General features: G+C 35.2%; 3 protein-coding genes and 1 long non-coding RNA gene across 8 annotated transcripts in view; 2 read left to right on the forward strand and 2 right to left on the reverse strand.

Moving 5' to 3' along the window:
- The window catches only part of LOC117686399 (uncharacterized), a 7,640-nt gene extending 3,712 nt beyond the window's left edge, over positions 1 to 3,928 (forward strand). The window contains exons 1-4 of the mRNA XM_034461274.2: positions 1 to 1,999; positions 2,097 to 2,306; positions 2,410 to 2,569; positions 2,908 to 3,928. The exon at positions 1 to 1,999 is cut by the window's left edge and continues 3,712 nt beyond it. Of these exons, the coding sequence (XP_034317165.1) occupies positions 1,637 to 1,999; positions 2,097 to 2,306; positions 2,410 to 2,569; positions 2,908 to 3,188 (1,014 nt within the window). The 5' untranslated portion in view covers positions 1 to 1,636 and the 3' untranslated portion in view covers positions 3,189 to 3,928. The remainder of the gene's footprint in view (positions 2,000 to 2,096; positions 2,307 to 2,409; positions 2,570 to 2,907) is intronic.
- LOC105344581 (tetraspanin-33) overlaps positions 1 to 9,802 on the reverse strand; it is a 24,052-nt gene extending 14,250 nt beyond the window's left edge. The window contains exon 1 of one of the 3 annotated variants that reach the window (XM_011452371.4): positions 9,311 to 9,802. In XM_011452371.4, coding sequence (XP_011450673.1) covers positions 9,311 to 9,350 — 40 coding nt within the window. In that variant the 5' untranslated portion in view covers positions 9,351 to 9,802. Of the gene's footprint in view, positions 1 to 4,562; positions 4,950 to 6,222; positions 6,243 to 9,310 lie in introns of those variants that run through there. The other 2 variants (XM_066068557.1, XM_011452372.4) reach the window with 2 other exon arrangements.
- A 2,502-nt stretch (positions 9,803 to 12,304) lies between these two features.
- LOC105344583 (uncharacterized) overlaps positions 12,305 to 20,616 on the reverse strand; it is a 53,043-nt gene continuing 44,731 nt past the window's right edge. For all 3 annotated transcript variants that reach the window (XM_011452377.4, XM_011452376.4, XM_011452378.4), the window contains 12 exons: positions 20,154 to 20,225; positions 19,417 to 19,479; positions 18,764 to 19,046; positions 18,169 to 18,346; positions 17,334 to 17,520; positions 17,115 to 17,222; positions 16,168 to 16,785; positions 15,877 to 15,999; positions 14,389 to 15,514; positions 13,354 to 14,290; positions 13,116 to 13,257; positions 12,305 to 13,011 (listed from right to left, as the gene is read on the reverse strand). In XM_011452377.4, coding sequence (XP_011450679.3) covers positions 12,638 to 13,011; positions 13,116 to 13,257; positions 13,354 to 14,290; positions 14,389 to 15,514; positions 15,877 to 15,999; positions 16,168 to 16,785; positions 17,115 to 17,222; positions 17,334 to 17,520; positions 18,169 to 18,346; positions 18,764 to 19,046; positions 19,417 to 19,479; positions 20,154 to 20,225 — 4,211 coding nt within the window. In that variant the 3' untranslated portion in view covers positions 12,305 to 12,637. The remainder of the gene's footprint in view (positions 13,012 to 13,115; positions 13,258 to 13,353; positions 14,291 to 14,388; positions 15,515 to 15,876; positions 16,000 to 16,167; positions 16,786 to 17,114; positions 17,223 to 17,333; positions 17,521 to 18,168; positions 18,347 to 18,763; positions 19,047 to 19,416; positions 19,480 to 20,153; positions 20,226 to 20,616) is intronic.
- LOC136270706 (uncharacterized) lies at positions 15,422 to 16,720 on the forward strand. Its single transcript, XR_010708533.1, has 2 exons — positions 15,422 to 15,555; positions 15,852 to 16,720. It is a non-coding gene; the product is annotated as an uncharacterized lncRNA (long non-coding RNA).

Consider the following 20,616-nt stretch of genomic DNA (forward strand, 5'->3'; position numbering starts at 1 on the left):
TTTTGATAGCTTATATTCAATTGTATCAGGCAAAGATTTTTAATTCAAATCCTGTTATAATATGTGCTCCTACAGGAACTGCAGCAAATAACATTGGAGGAAGAACAATTCATTCAGTATTTAAGATTCCTGTGGGAAAGTATTTACATTACAGCAGTCTTTCACCTTATGCTTTAACAATTTTGAGAAAACAATTTCAAGATGTTCACACTGTTGTCATAGATGAAATTAGTATGGTTAGTCAAGAGTTGCTTATGTTTATAAGTAGAAGACTGTCGGAAATAAAAAACAATGATAGTGTGTTTGGTGGATGTAATATAATAGTTGTTGGTGATTTTTATCAGCTTAAGCCGGTTAAAGGATCATTTTGCTTTAAAAATGAATTACTTTGGCATTTGTTTCATCCAATATTCTTGACAGAAAATGTTCGTCAAATTTCAGACACTTCTTATTCTGGATTATTAAATCGTATTCGCATTGGTCATCCAACTGAAAAAAATATCTCTTGTCTTGTATCCAGATTGTTGTACAATGAGATTGATTATAATGATTATTTACATATTTTCTCAACAAAGGAAAACGTTGAAAAGTATAATACTATGCAGATAGAAAAATTAAAACATACAACAATTATTGTTCGTGTAAATGCTCAGCATTCCTTTTCATCAGATGATAGTAATACTGTTGGAGAAGTACCAGATTACATGATTCCAGTTAATGATGTTGATGCAGGGGGATTAAAAAGGCATTTACTGATTTCAGAAAAAGCAAGAGTAATGTTGACAAGAAACATCAATGCTGAACAAGGGTTGGTTAATGGTGCTATGGGTATTGTGACTGAAATTATTTTTCAAGGTGGTATTCCTTCAGTTGTGTTTGTCAAATTTGATGACCCAATGGTTGGTAAAACACGGTGCAATGGACAAAATACTTTACATACATCAATACCTATCCGTCCTGTTGAAAGTGAATTTTTATATCATGGGCGTCGCGTTATCAGAACACAATTTCCTTTAATTTTGGCTTGGGCTTGCACAGTTCATAAAGTTCAAGGAATTTCTTTAGACAAAGCAGTAATAGATCTCGGCAGTAGTATTTTTGAGTATGGCATGGCATATGTTGCTTTGAGTAGAATAAGGACTATTTCTGGATTAATTTTGATAAAATTTGACCCAAGTAAAATTAAAGCCAGTGATGTTGTTACAAAAGAATATAACCGATTAGGAAAAAAATACTGACTGTAAAATGTATAAGATAAATTTTGTACCATATTTGCCATTATAATGCCTAAAATTCTTGAGAAGTGTTGCACTCTTAAAAATTGAAACACTCCTCAGAATCCATATGTAATTTCAATTGGTATTTTATTTTAATAAAGCAATTGTGAGAGAGTTAAAATTCAAAATTTTTCTAAAAGTTAATATTAAAAAGCAAATTTCAAAGAAAAAACTAAAAGAAGAGAATTGATTTACTCATCTCTAATTCTAATGGAAAAAGAAATGAATACAATTGTATATTTAGTCAAAGATCATAAAGGCAGATATGGTACTCTGTATTTTAGCAATCATTTGTGAATTTCTATATTTTTCCCTTTTTTTATCAGTCGGACGAAAGTGTGTCAAAGCGTTTAAAAGTCATGAAGAAATCAGACGAGTTGCTTCATTACAACAATTCAAAGACAAACAAAGAAATGAAATATTTTAATTTTGTTGGCGCTGAAGGTGATAATGCTATGATTGTCAGATGCTACATTACATCTAAGTTCAACACCATTGAACCTGGATTGAGCTTCAGATTTCAAAATTTGACAACTCGAGGAAAGAATGAGTTTTGGGCAACCAGCAAAACAATCATATCATACACGTCTACAGTTGATGTAAGCCCAGACATTGCTCTTCCATGCTTGCCAGAAAAAATGCCACCAGATGGACTTAACCATTCTTTACAAGAGGCATTAAATTCCCCAGAAAAATCTAGCATTATGGGAAAAATTGTTAAGGTAGATATGTGTAATTTTTAATTTTTATGAGTACAGTAACTTACAGAAAAGTTTGTTTTCGTTTTGCAATTTTAAGTATTCTGTTCTTTTCATATAGGTTTCTCCAATTAAGTATGTAAGAGACGGCAATCTTGCAGTGAAGTCAATACTCTTGAAGGACAACAGCACAGTTGCCAAAGTTTGTCTTTTTGACAAACTTGCAGAAAATGAGTATGCCGAAGGAAACAATTTGCAAATTACAGCAGTGTATCCAAAGAAGTACTTAGGTGTTGATCAGTTGACTGCAACTGCAGTATCAAAATGTCAGGTATGTAACAAGTAAAAAAAATATTAAATTTTTATATAATACTCTTTGTTTAAAAGTATATCAGTGTTTATGATTTTATTTTTAAAATTTTCCTTTTTTACAGTTTTTATCTGACCAGAATTTCCCCGAAATGGTTGAAGAAGATTTACAGATATTTCAAAATGACGAAGACTTCTTCAATTCTGTTAGTGATTTGCAAGCATCAATTGTTACTCTTACAGACATCCTTGATATTGACATCTACGATGTCTGCGCCAAAGATGGTAAGTATGAGAATGTGCTGTTTAGTCTACTTAAGCTGAAATTGTGTATGTTTGATGTCATATTTTAAACTAGAATTCCTCCTACTGTGCATTGTTTCCTTTTTTCCCCAAAGAAATGCATAATTTTTCAGGAAATTGAACTAAACATTAAAAAAAAAATTAAAATGAAAATAAAGGCACTTTTATATAGTAATATGTTTTCTTGACTTGTTTTATTTTTCCCTTAAAATTAAGACAAATATATTTCAAATTAAACTTTTAAATGCATGAAATTTGAATACAGGAATCTATAGGAAGGGTATATTGCATCTTTTTTGATTGAAAATATTTATTTTCAGCCTGTAGAGAGAAAAAAATGCTGAAAGACAAATGTCCTATCTGTGGTGGAAAGGATAAAAAGAATGAAAGAAACATCAGAGTAACCTTCTTGTATTCCACAGAATCCAAGCAAGATGAGAGGTCAACTGTCTTTAAAAACACTCTGCGAGAAATCATGAAAGACAATTTTAACATCGAGTCAAAATCTGCATGTTTGAGCGCTCTTCTCGAAAAGTTGCCAATAAAATTTAAATGTTACATTACAGCGAAAAACTCATTCTACAACATCTCACAGTTGTAGATAGCAATGTTAGTTTTTTCTGAAAGGTTACATTACAGCAAAAAAAATCTCACAGTTGTAGAGAGCAATGTTAGTTTTTTCTGAATTTTTTTTATTTTAGTTTTTTTTCATATAGCTGATCTTTTTTCTGTAGATTTTTTGTTTTAGCTTTTTTGTTTATATTTTCACTAGCTATAAAAGTATATGTTCACATGTCAATTGATGCAAGATGAAAGAGGCGCTGTATTTAAAAAGACAATTTACAAGAAATTACAAAGGATGTTGACTTTTAAACTAGGAGCATGTCTTGTGTAAGTGTCCATTTGGAAATGTTTCCAAAATTATATTAGTGTGAGATATACATTTTTTAAACATCTCAGAGTTGTTTGACCTCTGACAGTTGTATTGTAGTAAGCAATAATGTTAGTTTTTTTTTGGTTTTTTGCTTTTGTTTTACTTTTTTTGTAATTTTCAATGCTATAGAAGTACGTAGTATTAGCAGTCATCATTTTTTGTTGTTGTTGATTTTGTTAACTTTAGCACCATTATACAAACTGTAGCTTTAGCACTCAGTACAAAATATTTACAAGCAGTATTATTTTAGTACAATATAGCTCTCGAAAAAAGATATTCTTTGTTCTAGTCGTTACAACTAGTCAATTCTTTTTAAACTTGTTATGTCAATAAAGTTTTCATATATTCAAAATGAATTGATTATTTTATAAACTTTGATATCTGCATGACCCTTAGCTTGCTACTTTGGGATTAAAGGTCACATACACATGGAAAGATGGTTTGAAGTTAGGTTAAAAATGTTTAAGGTAGTCCCTTTAGTACTGATCTAGTGATTTTGAGGTGAAAGGTTCAAAGTTTCTGCACATAAGAAAATACTGTTTGCTGAATATCTTGATAAATATTCATCGAAGTTCTAACATCCATAGTTAATCGACATAATAGGTTTATTCGCTAATGAACACTTAATATTGTCTAATCATAGTTTATAAAAACCTTACTCGATAGAAACAATCCTACTTCTGCAATTTTGTACGGCCCATAAATTTGGTGCTTGCACCAATGTTTCTTGTTTTCTTTCTGAATTGTTTTTCTCAAAGAACCAACAGCAGTTTGTAATGTGACAAGTCAAAGCAATTTTGATAGCTTGGTCAAGATATTAATTTAAGACTTCCAAGCATCAAAACTTCATTTTTAAAGCAATCAAATGTATATTCAACTGAAAGAGGACACATCATATTGTAATTGAATAACAAATTCGGATTTAACCGCACAATGTTTTTCTATAAATCAATTAGAGAGGGTTTTAGAGGTTTTCCCCTATTAAATATTAAAGTAAAAACAAAGTAGCATTTCAGTTTAGATTCAAATCTGTTGGCTTACCTCTCATTTTGATGAATGAAAAACCCGTAATCCCGTAAATAACACACCGTACACAGCATTTGTAATCGATTCGAATGTCATCTAAAGTCGCTCTCAAGAGAAACCCCTATCTGTCATTTCAATGACATTTTCCATATTAATTTCTGAGGTGTTGCATTCAGAATCAAACGAATAGTTAACTTCCATTAGCACGGTGGCCAGACCGGATCCTTCTGGGTCGGCGGACTCCGACAATACATAGCAAACACAGAAAGTCAGACAGCGAAACTGTAAAGGGAAACCCTTGTCATCTCCGGCAGAAAAAAATATAAAGCCGGGACTACACTTACATTGAACAGTATTGACAAACACGGGAAAATGGTGTGCGATTCTTTTTGTTCTCAATAAATGTTTCTATATTTTTCATAAAAATTGCTAAGAGTTAATACTTAACTTGCATCAAAAAGATTGCGAGCAACCTATAACAAATGTAAAGCATCAAATGACCTTCTCAAACAACGATTTGTCCAGAAAAGAAAAGTTGTATCACAATTCTGCATAACGTGACCATCCACATGACACTAACATTCATCAATTCACTTTTAGTGCCCAAAAATGATACAATCCTCAAACACTTTTCTTGGACAGATATTCACCCAATTCCTGTATGTTTGTACACTCAGACTATATATTGGCGCTTCTTCTATACCTTACATAACCTACATCTCGCCACGGCACACAGGAAGATTTAGTCTATGCCCTAACTATATATATACGATGGAATTTTGCAGACTATATACAGTCCAGAAGTTAAAGACGTTGTGTATTAAATCTACAAACTGTCTATATCACTCAGCATCACAAACAAAATCTCTACATCAGAGATTCGTCCTGCATTTGCATATTGCATGAACAAAGTATTCATCTTGTATCTATCCCCGACAAATGATTGGCTTTGCTTTGCTACTGTCTTCCTAATACTCTAGCAATCAGTGAAGGGTTCCAATTCTTTGGATAATTGAGAGAGAGAGAGAGAGAGAGAGAGAGAGAGAGAGAGAGAGAGAGAGAGAGAGAGAGAGAGAGAGAGAGAGATATTCTGTTTGCAGTGAACCGTTCTTATTCTGTGTATATAAGTGGTTACATTGTGTCTTACAAGATGGCCTAATCGATTGTGGATTCAGTTAGAGAGCTACAGACTTCAGGTTTCGTCAATCTTTTGATGTTGCGCATGGATGGATTAAGTGATATGACAAACTAATAGTTCATGGTGCATGTATTGAAAAAAATGAGATCATAAATTAAATTTGATGTTAGGTGCGATGGATATATAAGTAAGACAACATCATTTTGATGAAGCATAAATATAAACAAGACGACATCATAAAATTTGATGATGCATGTTAAAATGTCAAATGAGTCGAAATGACATCGTTAATTTTAAATTATCCCACTCGTTATCAAATTCAGTTCATTTGGATGTCATTGAACAATTCACTACAGAAACAGTATTCATTAATCCGCCCAACGATTAGCTTGACTTTAGCTGTGGTTTTAACCATTTCTCCTAGAAACATGTTTTCTATACCACAATTACGTTGCGAGGGGGGTCCAATATTTAGATCACAACAGCGAAACAGGGAAGTTAGTAGATATATACCGTTATAAATAAAACAAAACTTACTTCAATTGCGTAGAACAACATCTTAGAAAAGTCAATCGATAAGAAGATTATGTCAATGAGACCCACAATTGTAACAAACACAATTCCACGACCATATTAAGTCGAACACACGTATTCGGACAAAAACGGCATTTTTCTACATGAAACTAACCTAAAAATACAGGGTGCATAGCTCGTTGATCAGAATTAACCCTCCAAGATGAATTACATGTACAGTATACTTCACTTAACTATATACAAGCTGTCAATCGACTAATTGCTTCATGATTACATGTTGTAAAATCGTTTCAGTACAATGCCTAGAATTTTATGGCAATGAGTGCTAAAATTGACGGGTTTTTATGTGGCGGCTAAATGTAGAATCAATAGACCAGGGTCCTTCGCCGTTGAAATGTATTATCAAATATTCATTGTTCTAAATTTCATCATTGGCCATTGTATTTGCTAATTATTAACTGGTTTGCTAAAAAAAAAAGCATGGATCATCACTTTATCACTGAAGCTCAATAGAGCAAGTTCAATGAAAGAATATTTTTAAAATGCGTTTAATCAAACGCAAAAGTTATTTCGTTAAAACGCAGTCTTTTGCATTTAATCTCAAAGGTCATGCAAGAAAGATTGCTTTTAAACGCAAAGTTTGCAAATAAATGTGTTTTGTCGTCAAGTAATAATCATTGCGTTTAAGCGCAATTAAAGTTTACTTTTCAACTGTTCAACTGGCTTCAATGAGCTTCCTTCATATAGATTCTTTTTTGATACGACTAAAAACTTCATTATTTTTTAGCTTCTTCTTTAATGGACTAAAGTAAAAAACCAATGTAGACACAATCTAATGATGTAAAAGCCGATTAGCAATCCGCGCCAATTTGCAATCGGGACCCAATGACAGAAACAGTTAGAACCATTTCAACAAGAGCTTGGACTTTGGGTAGTTAAGTCAAACGGCAATGTGACGTAGGCCTGTCTATTTCATTGTAGGCCACTCAGCCATGGCGCTTTGAAATCAACAAGATTTGTCTGGCTTTTGAGCGACGACAACGCAATCGGTGTATATTTTGTTTGAAACCAGCGTCATTTTAACTTGTTTTGACGCAAGAAATAGATCGTTACATCCTACTGAAAGTCCAAGGTCTTGTTAAAATGGTTCTACATGTAAAACCATGCAATCCAGAAACAGTTACATGTAAAACCAAGCAATCCATAGCTATTCTTGAAACGAGCAAACTGTTAATCTAATAACGGGTCACATGAATCGGAAACCATTTTTTTCATTTACGTCTTTTTCGTGTTTTGGGTAGAATATACCCAAAATATCCACTCCCTTGTGTCGCTTTCGGGAAGTTCGGACACAATCAAAAGCCGCTGGCATCTGTGCCTTTTGGTTAATTTTTTTTTCTCTTTTACTTATCAAATTATAGAAGTAAACAGATCTAAATCGAGTTAGACATTTCCTGCTTCGATTTTACGATCTCCTCGGAGATTGCGTGAGGTCTACTCATTATTCTCACCATGTACAAGACGCCACTATAATACATACAAGTATACACTATTAGTATGTGCATAAATAAACAACGTTCCCGAGCTGAATATCAATTTTTTTTGTATACAAAAAAGAAACTATTGATTTTGCAGAATATATGTATAAATTTGTCGTTTTATGGATAAACATCGAACATTTACAATCAAATTTTCTAAAACACAATTTGACAATATTTGTAATTACCACAGTATACATGAGAGAGAGAGAGAGAGAGAGAGAGAGAGAGAGAGAGAGAGAGAGAGAGTCCCGCGCGAACACATCCGCAAAGTTTCAGACCGTAAAATGTCGTGAGTCTATAGAACCAAAACAAATAGGATTCAAAACAGCTTGCATGCAGCAGTTCTTGGTTTTTATTTATGGATTCTGGCATTGTTTATTACGAAAACATAAATATTTGATAGAACTTGCTTACAATATACAGGTAGAGGTAAGTGTCCTACCGACATATATTGTCTGTGTGTGAATTCTCAGATCCATAAGTATTCAAAAATACCAGCAATTGCATGAAGTAATTTCAACGTATACTTTACATTTTGTTTTTTAATTATTTCCAATCTCAAGTAAAAAATATCATTCGTGTAATAATTTTTATCATTGGTAAAGGGCAATAATTATATTTTACGATAAGTGTGCGGTTGATTATCAATTACATGTATACCTATAGTGATAGCAAACAGAAGGAATACTTGTAATTCAAAGATAAAATTCTACAATAAAAACTCGGGCAAAAATCTTCTGAGAGAATACTTTAAAAATCGTGTAAAAGAAATAATGTCTCTACATGTTTCGACAAATGAGACCAAGGCGCTTACAAGTAAGAAAAGACAAGATTAGAGATCCCTGCGAGTAATCATGTACTGAAAAAACGGATGACATCGTAACACAAGCATATCGATTCAAGAGATGACAAAAGTTGCTCTTAGTCAACGGTCAAATTAGGAACAATATATAATGATAAGACACAATCTTCGCCGCCAAAATCACACAGGAAAAATTCGATTACACGAACGATCTGATCACCACGAGAGAAAAAAAACCCAACGAAAATCTTTTCAAAAGCGGCATCGATTTAAGCAGCGTATTAAGGGAAAATATTAGTTTGTCTGAAAGCCTTGGCTTGTGCTTTTTAGTTACAGCTCCAATTGGAATAGTTTGTGTCTTTACTTTGCAAAGCTCAGGACGCCGCGCATCTCGCGGGGAATCGGAAATGTCACGACATGCTAGTTATGTAACATCTCTACATTAATCAAGGCAAAACGAACACTTGTTTTGCTTTGTCGGTTTAATTAAGCAATATTTTAATTACAAAGTGAGTGGGGTTGAGCAGCAGGCACAACCAATGATGATTACCCTTTTTTTCTTTAGAAAAAAGCATGCAAGATGGTTGGTAAATAGCTTCATATCTTTCTTGATAGAAGATGTTAATTAATTTTTGCATGTTTCAATTCTATGGCAATCTTCTTCAAACCCAATGTTTAGACGTCAGAAAAATTATAAAGTTTCAAAATGGAAGCTAAAAAAATTAAAACATACATATAAAACACTTACTGTACTGATCCCTATTCTGCATTTCAATGGCCCCTGCCATTGTACACTAAAGAAGCAGACGACCAATGTACATTTCTTTGAGACTCGGCGAGATTTGACATTTCAATCTAGAAACATCGAGAAGAATTATCCGATTAATATCCAGTAATAAAACCTTGATATGTGATATGACATTTTTACTAGCCCTTAATTCTGCAGTACTAAACGAGAATCAAAGTGTCCAACTCCACAAATAATCCAATCTGCCGCTATGCTGCATAATCACTCCAAAACATTTACACAGAGGTTGGAAGTCCAACAGATGCGCGGGGAATTGGGAGGAGAAAGTTGCTCCTTCCTATGATGTTTTCGTGTTCATTAATCAAAACTTTGCGGGGGCTTTGGGGGAAAGGAATAAAGCTGTATCGTCCCAGCATCTACTCTGCGAGTCCTCCAAAGCCATTGGAGGAATGTGTGCCACTTTGTTTGACTTGGCTCTCTCAAGTTACAACTGTATTCAGTAATCAATGATCAGCGATCAACGTTTATTTCAATCACTATACACAGCTTTCACTCAAAATACAATAGAGATACAGTAAAATTATTGTAAAACGCAAAATTCAGAATATTTTTATCTTCGACAGTTTTTTTGGGGCGAATCGAGATGACAAAAATCATCGTTCCAACCAGTATCACCCAGGCTTTTAATAAAAATACAATAGGCCTTTAATTATCATTGTAAAAAGCAGCAGAATTCAGAAAAAATATCTTCGACAGTTTTTGATGGCGTATATCGAGATTACAAAAATTAACGTTTATTTCAATCAGTATTACCAATGCTTTTAATTAATCAAAATACTTTGGAACCTTTATCATTATTGTAAAAAACGCAGAATTCAGAAAGTCTATCTTTGAGATTGCATCAATCAACATTTTTTTCTTAGAGTACATGCTTTTAGTCAAAATACAACAGAGTAGGAAATTTTATCTTTATTGTAAAACGCAATATTAAGAATATCTGACAATCTACGAGTGTTTTGGGGGCGTCTCTACATTGAAGCGACTCTCTAGAGGGTGTCTGCTTCTGAAACGAAGATTGGTTTTACAGGAAATTATATTTTGACGTGGAAAATAGACAGATTATCAACTTTCTTCCAAATGACGGCTGCATTGAATTATGGGTAATGCAACAACCAAGGACAATCATTCCATTAAATAATTGTCTAAAACATTTAACTGAATCTTCTTGGCTTGCATTAGAAATTCATGTTATGCATTACTTGTAACTTAAAGAAAATGTCAAGCTCTAAGAACTTCTATTTTAAACTAAAACAACATTCCGTTTCATCTGGAAGATAAATCACCATATAATCACAATTCTATGGGCCCATCAATAATTTAAAACAATAAAATGCTTTCTTTGAAGATTCATGTGGGAAGTTGGCGGCATTGCAGAAAAAAAACATAACCCGCTAACGCAGGTTATGTAATTTTTTTATGCAATGGTCGCTGCCTTCATTACTAAATGAATCATTAAAGAAAGTATTTATTGTTAGTGTTCGATTGTAAAAAGTAAGTAAAATTCACACCAGTATATTAGATGAAAGACGCATCCAAATCGTCTCCAATGGGAATTTAAGTATGACATCATCATGATTATTTCGTGCAGTTAGTGATTTTTTTTTTTATCGCTGTAGGTTTCGACCAATCAATAAACGGGCGGGTAGATTTCGGTCTATTAGTTTCCAAAAGAAATAGAGGGAATCACACTCGGTAGATGTAAGTCTAGTTTCATCATTTAGAAAGATACTTTTTTTATATAGTTGATAAAACTTATGTATATTGATCCACTTCAATTTTCCTCTCTGATAGCATCTTGACATTTGGGTCGTTATTTTGATGTGAATAATTTTAGAATTGAACAAATTCTTTGAATGGTTAGCGTTTGACATGTGCTTACTCTTCGATTAATAAAGAGTTTAGAATTTGCTCTTCAACTGGTTAATTGGTTACCGTTTTTGACATATTACTCTTTGATTGGTTGGGGTTTTTAACGTTGCTTTTTGATTGGTTAGCTTATTGAAGTTGCTCTTTGATTGGTTAGAGTCTTGACATGTTATCTCTTTTGATTGGTTGGCGTTTTACATTTAGAATGTTATCTCTTTTGATTGGTTGGCGTTTTATATTTAGATTGGATGGCGTTTTGTTTGTTGTTCTTTGGTTGGTTAGATTTTTGACTCGTTCTACAGCATTTTGTTAAATTATTGGTTTAATATAAAAATACATGTAATATCAAATAATTACATGTCTATTTCAATGAACCTTTGTGATTTGTAAGTCTTTTTTTTATATAAAAAAAATAACCCAGTTACTTCAGTAGATATTAATTGTTATAAATGCACGTGACCACTTCAAGGCTGATACACATCAATTCCATTTTTGTATACCAGGCTTACTTTTGGTAACTTGTGTCTTCAATTCTTGATTTCAATAATTGATAAAAAGAAAAAAGTAAGAATTTCACTAAACGCCAAAAGAGAGCCATAAGATCCATGGTGTTAATGTTAAAATCAGGACAGTATCCACAATATAACACGACACGTTTATGTTATAATCATGACAGTATCGACAATATAACACGACACGTTTATTTTTTTAAACGAATTCATAAAGTATTATTAACAACATTCTGCAACAAAATACAAAACAACAACCAAATACTTATCACATAGGTATCAACTTTATGTACATCATGAAAAGACTTCTTAAAGAATGAATAAATGCAATAAAAGCATCAATGAATGTTGTACAAGATTGTATAGCTCTCTCTCTCTCTCTCTCTCTCTCTCTCTCTCTCTCTCTCTCTCTCTCTCTCTCCATCCAGTATGAGTATCAAATGTATGCAAGATGTAAGCAGAGCATATGGAATGTAATATATTCAAATATACATCCTAAAAAATGTAAGAATTCCAAAAAACATGTTCATGTATTGATGCTGGGTTTTTTTTAAAAAAAAAATTCTTGTACACTTCTGAGACCATTTGTTATTCATAATACAAGCTGAAGCATAATTTTACTGGGCAATTCAAAGCTATTTTGCTCAAATTTAATCATGATTTCAAAAAGCAGCACAGGAATTAAGACCAAGAAAAGTCTTGGAATCTTTAAATAAAAAAAAAAACAATTCATCAAAATTTCTTGAAAATTCATGATATCAATCAAGTCTCTAATCCTTGTCTTTTTAGAGGTATGTCACATGGCAGTGAAAGTTTAAAAATGGCTGATCACCCCCCCCCCCCTTCCTCCTTTCTTTTGGTTCAGCAGACTTCGGCAGTCTTTATGTCCTATCTAGTTGTGAGGTTGTGTGGTGGGGTGAAGGGTAGTGGGATCTCTGTAGTGGTCGTCAATGTCCCCCACAACTCCACTCTCGCAGCTCTCGATCAGCGAGTAACTCCGGTAGAAACTAGAATTAGAATGGGGACCAATTGGACTAGCCTTCCAGCACTCATTGGCATTAGACACCAGGTACCTGGTGACTTTTGGCAGACGATTGGTTTTCAGAAGATAGAAAATGATCAGTCGCATGAAGATCTGACTGATGAGCATGAGGCAGGCGAACCCGAACAGGATGTAACAAGTGTTGAACAGGATCTGCCGAAGAGTTACCACCAAGGGCAGCAACTCTGTGTGGAGGTACTCCATGAACGTCACGTCTCTAAACTCTGAAAAAAAAAATAAAAATGCTGGGCATGTTTACTGCAATTTGACGGCATATATGATTTTCATTTTCATTAATAAATAAATGCTTATTTTCCAAATATGGTACCTTGGAGATATTGTGGATGAATTGGCATAAAGTTACATCCCTGTAAGGTGTCTAGGAGTGACAACGTTGGTTGTGTGTGTTGACATGGTGATGCATTTTCTATAGAACACAATTCCTGCACAAGACTCATAACAATAGAGGTCTGAAAATAAAATAAAATCACAAAATTAAGAAAAAATAAATAACATACAGATATTCAAAGATCAATTTTACATTTTTTGACCCATTTCATACTTACATGTCTCTGCACAGTATGCCCTAATAAGGAGTTAATTTCATTCACTTCCATGACTGTTTTGCTTTGAAATTCTGCCAGCATTTCATTACTCAACACAGCAAAGTCACTCAGCAAAGCATTGGAGATCTCTATTTGCCTGTGGAGCTGAGGTAAAATGGACTTGGTATCCATCAGAAAAGTAGCTGTCTCTATGGTAACAAGGTCATTAGTTGTCATGGTCACAAGAGAAATAATTAAAATAAAAGCACCTACAAGCACGATTCTCCATAACAAAGGAGATATAAGGTGTTTATACACAAAGTCTGCAATAGCCTTTAACAGAACGTAGGACTCGGCTTTTCCCTGCACAATATGAATGCTAGTAGGTCTGGGTTTGTCCCGACGCTTTTGAGAATATATCTGCTGCAGGACCTGTTCCTTTCCTTTGGAAGACCCCTGAAAATAGTGCAGAAGATCATTCTTTCTTTCATAGGGATCTTTACTATCGCTATAGCTAAAATGTCTTTCTCTGGGACCCTCACACTTCTCCGCACTCACTCCAGTCAGAATAAAGTAGATCTTGCCAGCCACGGAGTCCATGGCTACTTTCTCCTCGACGCCCCGCTTAGCTTTCCTGAACATCTGCTTCAACCAGGTGAAGCGATACAACAATAGGAGGAAGTCCATGAACAAGAATACACAGATGAACACTGGGAACAGGATGGTCCTCATCTTCTCAATCAGCGACGCCGTGGACGTGTGTGACTTTGTCTTCTCCTGACTGGAGGAGGAGTTCTGGTGCTGAGCAGACGGCTGGAAGTTCAACTCGTTCTCCAAGATGTGGAAGTTGTAAGACGTCAGCTGATTGGTAAGATCCTCGAGCGAGTTTATCAACAAATCGTCGTCTGACAGAGATAATTTGACGTTGGAATTCAATTTTGGAAGCGATGAGGATAATCTATAAGATAAACCATAACACACATCATTAGATTACAATATATACATGTTAAACTAATATTGTAGTCTTTAATTTAACAGTTGTGATTTTTAACATACGTTTTCATGATGTCCTCAGTGACGTGAAGTGTCTCCTCTACTTGGTTAATCTCCAGCCAATCCATGAACCCCAGGAGGTGGTCCCTGTCCCGATCACTGTCCACCACGTCCTTCTGACCAATGAAAAGCTGCTCCGGGAATTTCAACCAATCGTTCCTCATCAGACTTCTCAGAAACTGATGGTACTTTGACAGCACGTCCTTGAACTGACTCTGTAAAGTACTGTTATATTCCCTGAGGAAAACTGACAGCTCTTCTTGGAGAGTCTTGGATTTTTCTTCTAGTGTATTTGTAAGAATGGTCTCAATGGTTTTATTTTGAAGGTAAAAATGTTTCACATATAAATCCAATTGCTTCTGCATCTGCTTGGAAATTCTTTGAATTTCCTGTAAGTTGTGGAAAGAGCATGCTCTGAGACGATCTCGAGTCTGGTTGTACATGTGAGATATCTCAGAAGTTTCGAACTCCTGCATCTGATGAAATCGTAGCTCCACAGCCTGGTGAATCTTAGCACTTGTGTTCGACACTATTGTTAAATTCCCTATAAGGGGTCCTTGCACAATGTAGAATACTCCTAACAAAACCGAGAATGTGAACATCAAGGCATAGACAACATACAGTGTAACAAGACAGCAGGTAACACTCCTGGAGATTGGAGTTTTAATCATCCTCGCCCCGTCCTCTTGCTTTGATCTGTCCTCATCCTTAAGAAAAGTCACACCTGGGTACTTGAAAACATCGTTGGTCGTCACTTTTCTAATTTTGGAAATGCAGAATGCGGCAATCACAAAAATTGTGACCAAAATTCCAGAAAAGATCAGAATGACTATAATCGGTATCCAGGGAAACTGACTGATGACGTGTTCCTTGACGACGAGTTCGGAGTTGACCGGAATCTGGGTCGGGTTGATCAGCATAGTCAGAAGGATCTTGTGTGAAGCCGTTGTGTCGTTGATGAAGACAGCGAACACATTGGGGGTGTCGCTGCGAGATCTGGGGAGGATGAAGCTGAAGGAAAACTGGGGGTCTGGACACTTCACGAAGATGTCGTATTTACCGAAATAGGACTCCATGAACTGGTCGTAGACGTCCATTGTCAAATAACCTGGGCATTTCAGAAGGGTACCTAGGAATGGATACAAAAATCTCAATCATCAAGAATGAAAAGTCAGTTTTTATCCATTATATAAAATAACCTTTTGTCATTACTCATACAGTTTAAAATCATATTTTTAATGAAACATCAAAAATCTAATATTGTGTTGAGTTTTTTATCCATAATATGTATATAAAAGACTTCTTTTAATTTTATAAATACTAAAAACAGCATTCCTAAATAACTTATCTTTAATGACAGTTCAAGAAAAAAGCAGCCCCATGAGATTTAATAATTAATTCTTATTTCTATATCTTTTATGTTTCTGTGATTTGCACTGTCTTAACAATGTTATTGACGTTTACAGATCAAGTAACAACGACTGTACTTACCATTGACGGTGATGTTCCAACTCCTGGTGGTGTGGAGCCATTCCAGACTCCCAGTAAAACTACTAGCATTCACTGTAGTGGGCCCAATGTCCTCCTCAAACGTAGACAGAATTGACTTGTCTCCTATAAATATATACAAAAGAATTTAAGTTTTAACAAATATTTAAGCTCAAAATTTTATGCTGCCATATTCACCGGCCTTTCTTATGCTTGACCAAATTTAAAAGAAATGTTACAAATACGAACGGATTAAAGTATTACATCGCCTCTTTATTTAATCACAGCTATTACCTTTGATTTCCACTTTGATTTGGGCTGCACTATCTAGGGGCGTGGCTTGATATTCAAATTTCCCATGGACATTATAGACGGTTGGATCTATCACTATCTTCTCCGCTGTGTGAAGAGGCTGCTGGGGATAAATCTTCGAGAAGTTCTTGGCGTCGCACTCTCCCCTATTCCACGTGACAGAACTGTACAGAAACGGCCGCTCGAACTGCACGGTGGTGGAGTACACACTACTCTGCCACGATTGCTGCCGCTGCGGGCGGACCTTGAAGTTCTTCCTTGAATTGAACTGCTCGGGCGTCTTCAATGGCTGCACTACGAACCTCATGGGAGTGTTATCGATAAAGTGAGTTCCGGTGAGGATCACCTCCTCGTAGATTTTTGTCCGGGAGTCGTGCTCCGTGCGGATGAAGTCCTGACTGGCCTCTCCTTTCTGGTGGTATCCCCTATCGGTGACCTCCGGGGAGAAGTAGCGTGTCTTGAAGCTGTGCTGTATGGAAGGCAGCTTCACCGTATAGCTCACTTTATACAGGTGGGCTGGCTTTTTGTACTGCAGGTGACACATGAACTTCCTGTCTAAACTTTGGAAATTGGGCTCGATGCTATACCTGTATACATCTCCTGTAAGACGATAAGTGGATTAAATCTTTAACGAGGCCTGGGTGGTCAACAAAGTAGCAATCGGATCTACTTTGAATTTTTTTAAATAATTTTTTTTAGCTATAATATATTATTTACAGTAATAAAGAATTTTTTAAAATATATTTTTGTTATATTAAAAAGTTTCAAATTTACAGGTTATCCTAATATATGTATAATTATACAGAACTCTTTCTGAAGGAGATCAATATATTCTAAAAAATGGCCATGGCCATCAAGTCCTCTTAAGGAATCTTCATAATCGGCAAAGTGACTTTGTGATTCAAAGATGGTAAGATAGAGATACAAACCTCTCGCACACTCCACTGGCCTCTTTGGACACGTCTCACTTAACGCCCTCTTACATGCTAACTCACTGAAACACCCTACTCGGCAACATGCTACGTCCTCTGAAGATGCTGTGAACAAAGAATAAAACCAATTTGAAAGAATTTAAAACATGTTACATTTGGAAATCATTCATGAAATGGTTGAAATTTTTGGACAATACACATTACACGAAGCCTTACTTGATGTTTGAGTACACTGGTTCAAGCATTTCTGACATAATTCCAAACTCTTCTTGCAGTCTTCCGATGGAAAATTTAGATGTTGGGCTTCTGTCTTCTCCAGATTGAAGGTCTCAGTCAGAAGTGTGTTTGGGAGAGAACAGTACATCAGGTTGGTGTTTTGGAATAACTGAGAAAAATTACTTGCCTGAAAAATAAAAATATCCCTTATTGGATCTTAAGGTGGCTCACTTCACCGTGAAATATTTTCTCAAATCAGCAGAAAATTACTTGATTATGATAGATATCATAATGGATAAAAAGTATTTAAGTCTAATAGGCAAAAAAATGTGCAATTTTGGATGAAAAATTACATTTTCAAAAATTGAATTCTGTTAACATGAACAAAAGCTCCAGGCGGATTCGAACTCATGATCTGCGGTTCAGAAGCCCAATATTTTAACCACTGAGCTTCGACGATATACAACCCATTCAAACGATATAAACAGTTTAACAAAACATTTAAATTGCCATCTTGTGACGTAGTGTCTTAAAAAGTATAAGTGTAGGTGTAGTGAGGTACCATAACTGCTTTCTACAAAATATAGGTATATTTGCCTTTTGCCATACAAAAAGCCCAAAAAACCCTTTAAATTTAAGAGTTTGATTTACTTTTATATGTTAATGCAGTTTTGTTTGTTTTTGTTTTGTTTGTTTGTTGTTGTTGTTCTTATTTTTTGGGGGGGGGGGGGGGGTTATCACAAGTGTATACATACATGTACATGTACCAGTATATAAGTATAATGCATATGACAGTTGGTATCGGGAAAGGTGTTATTATTTTTGACCCCATTACCTTTCCATCGGAGTAGGGACACTTGATGTAGAGGTTCCTGTTCAGGTACGAGTCTCCCTCCTTGAAACCCTCGGGGCAGGGGTCATTCTCTGTGGGGTTGCAGGTATCCATGCTGGCCACGGTGAACTGGTCCGGAATGATGTCCAGTATCATCTTGTAATGATCAGGCACAATGTCCCTACAAACACAACAACATATATATATCAGAATACTGGTATACACTCGCACAAAAACATCTACCTTTTCCTTTTATCAAAGATATTATTCTATTACTTCAGAAAAAAATACATGTTTTACATTCTTGCATATGTCCTTAAAAATCACTACAACTTGTCCCTAAATATATCTGATATGATCATCCCTACTTACAGTCTGATATGAATATGTGGAATCATCAAAACTCACAGGGATCAGTTCATTCTCATTTATTGCCATACTTAAACATGTTTGTGAAGGTCTGAACTGAAAATTGGTTGGTGAGGTGTACCCATGAAATTCAAGAAAAATGGGCAACCACTAATATAAATGATTCGATTCTTGAAAGTTGTAAATGATTGTCGCTGACCTGCAGCAGCGGTGCTGTATGAACCCTTACCTGCAGTAGCGGCGCTGTAAGAACGTCATCCGATCCTTCATATTTTTAGTCAGGAAGATATCCCGGAAGAAGAATGGAGCATCGTCCTCGTGGTCCAGGTCTACGTACTCCGGGATCAGGAACGTCTGGGACACCTTGATGCTGATCTCCATGCCCGACTTCCGGATGAACGGAAACTCCATCTGGTTCTGGTTGCTGTTCAGGAACAGCATGGTCATCTCGTCCCGGACATTGTTCAGGGCCTCCATGAACACGTTGCTGGAGGAGGAGATGGAGATGGAGGCTGCAAAAAGTCAACAACAAATCTGTCAGGATCTACACATGCCTAAAAAACAAAGGATTCCAATCTTTTTTCTCCCTATTTTTTTTCAGTGTGTAAAAGTCAAAGAAAAAAAACCCCTAATATATAAGAGTCAGAGTGAAAAAAAAATTAGAAGCAAAATTTTCTGGACAGTCAGTAATTACTCTTGAATAGTTACATATTATGTTTGTTCAAGAGATTAATGTTTCCTTGATGAAAAACCGATAATTGTGCAAAAATGATGCTTTCAGTTTATATATAATTCTAACTAAGGGCACTTGTGTTGAATTGTAAGTCTTGAAAAATCTATATTTCTGTCTTAACAACTGGAATTGTCTCTCTTTGAACATACTTGAGTTACTTGGCTCCTTGATGGTGGCATCCCATCGGACATTACTCACTGGGAAATTCACATCTGTAATACAAAAGGTTTGTATTTAAAAAAAGGAATGTATAAAAATATGATTAATTTTTACAAACAATTTTACTATTTCCTTAATTACCGTACATTTGAACAATGCCTTCAAGGCAAAATTTTTTTTTAAATTTGCATGCATTTGTATTTGCTAATGCTTAAAAATTTTCCTGTTTTAATTACAAAATCAAATTTACATGTTTAAATAAAGGTTACTACCAACTGCAATCAATAAATGTAATACAGCACACTTTTTTAACTAAACAAGTTCACAAATACCACCTCCAAAGATCTTCTTAGAATTATATTAGGGGTCATTCATGATTTTTAGATGTGAATTGACACTGAGTAAATATCATCTAGTAATTTGCACAAGATATTAATAAAATGTCTTTTCAATTGACAGGTGCCCCTCGATCTTCTGGAGGTACCGGTAAATGAAATGTTTCAGGGGTGGGTGTGTATGTGAATCTAGAGGGGGGAGAAGGGGTCAGAACCAACATAACCAACATAGGTGCTCTGGATGCCCCCCCCCCCCCCCCCGAAAAATTTCTGGATCTGTGCACGCAGGTGTGTGTTTTGTACAAGAAGAGAAAAGCATGTCTTGTCTATTGACAGGTGCCCCTTGATCTTTTGGAGGTTAATGTTGAGTGGTTTGGTGTGTGAGAACTGACCTATACAGATGGTGTCCTGGGTGCTGGAGCAGGGAGCCGCCTGATAGGTGGTGCCTTGACACTGGGTACACTCTGAAAATACACCAAATACTCTGTAGAAGTTAGACTACAATTCTCATATAAACGTTCTTGTGCTTTCAATTTCCTCACTATGCCTACACATTTTGTTGGACAAAAGTTATATCAATTACATATCATTAAAGATCCTTACATTTAAAGATTCCTCTTTTAATACCCTCTGTTTCTATATATTCACTTTAAAAAGAGTGGCTTCATTAACTATGCTAACTAATTAAATAAATTTTATATCATTAAGAAGAAAAAATATGGACAGGTGTTTATTCTTAGTTTTACCCTCATTCAGAATATTTTTTATCTTATTGGAAACCTTGAAACTTGACCTTTTATACCATTGATCCTTACTAAAATCATATTCAACATTAGCACTAGTAGTCTGCAAACT

The sequence above is a fragment of the Magallana gigas genome, chromosome 8 (genome assembly GCF_963853765.1).
Source record: "Magallana gigas chromosome 8, xbMagGiga1.1, whole genome shotgun sequence".
NCBI lineage: Eukaryota > Metazoa > Mollusca > Bivalvia > Ostreida > Ostreidae > Magallana > Magallana gigas.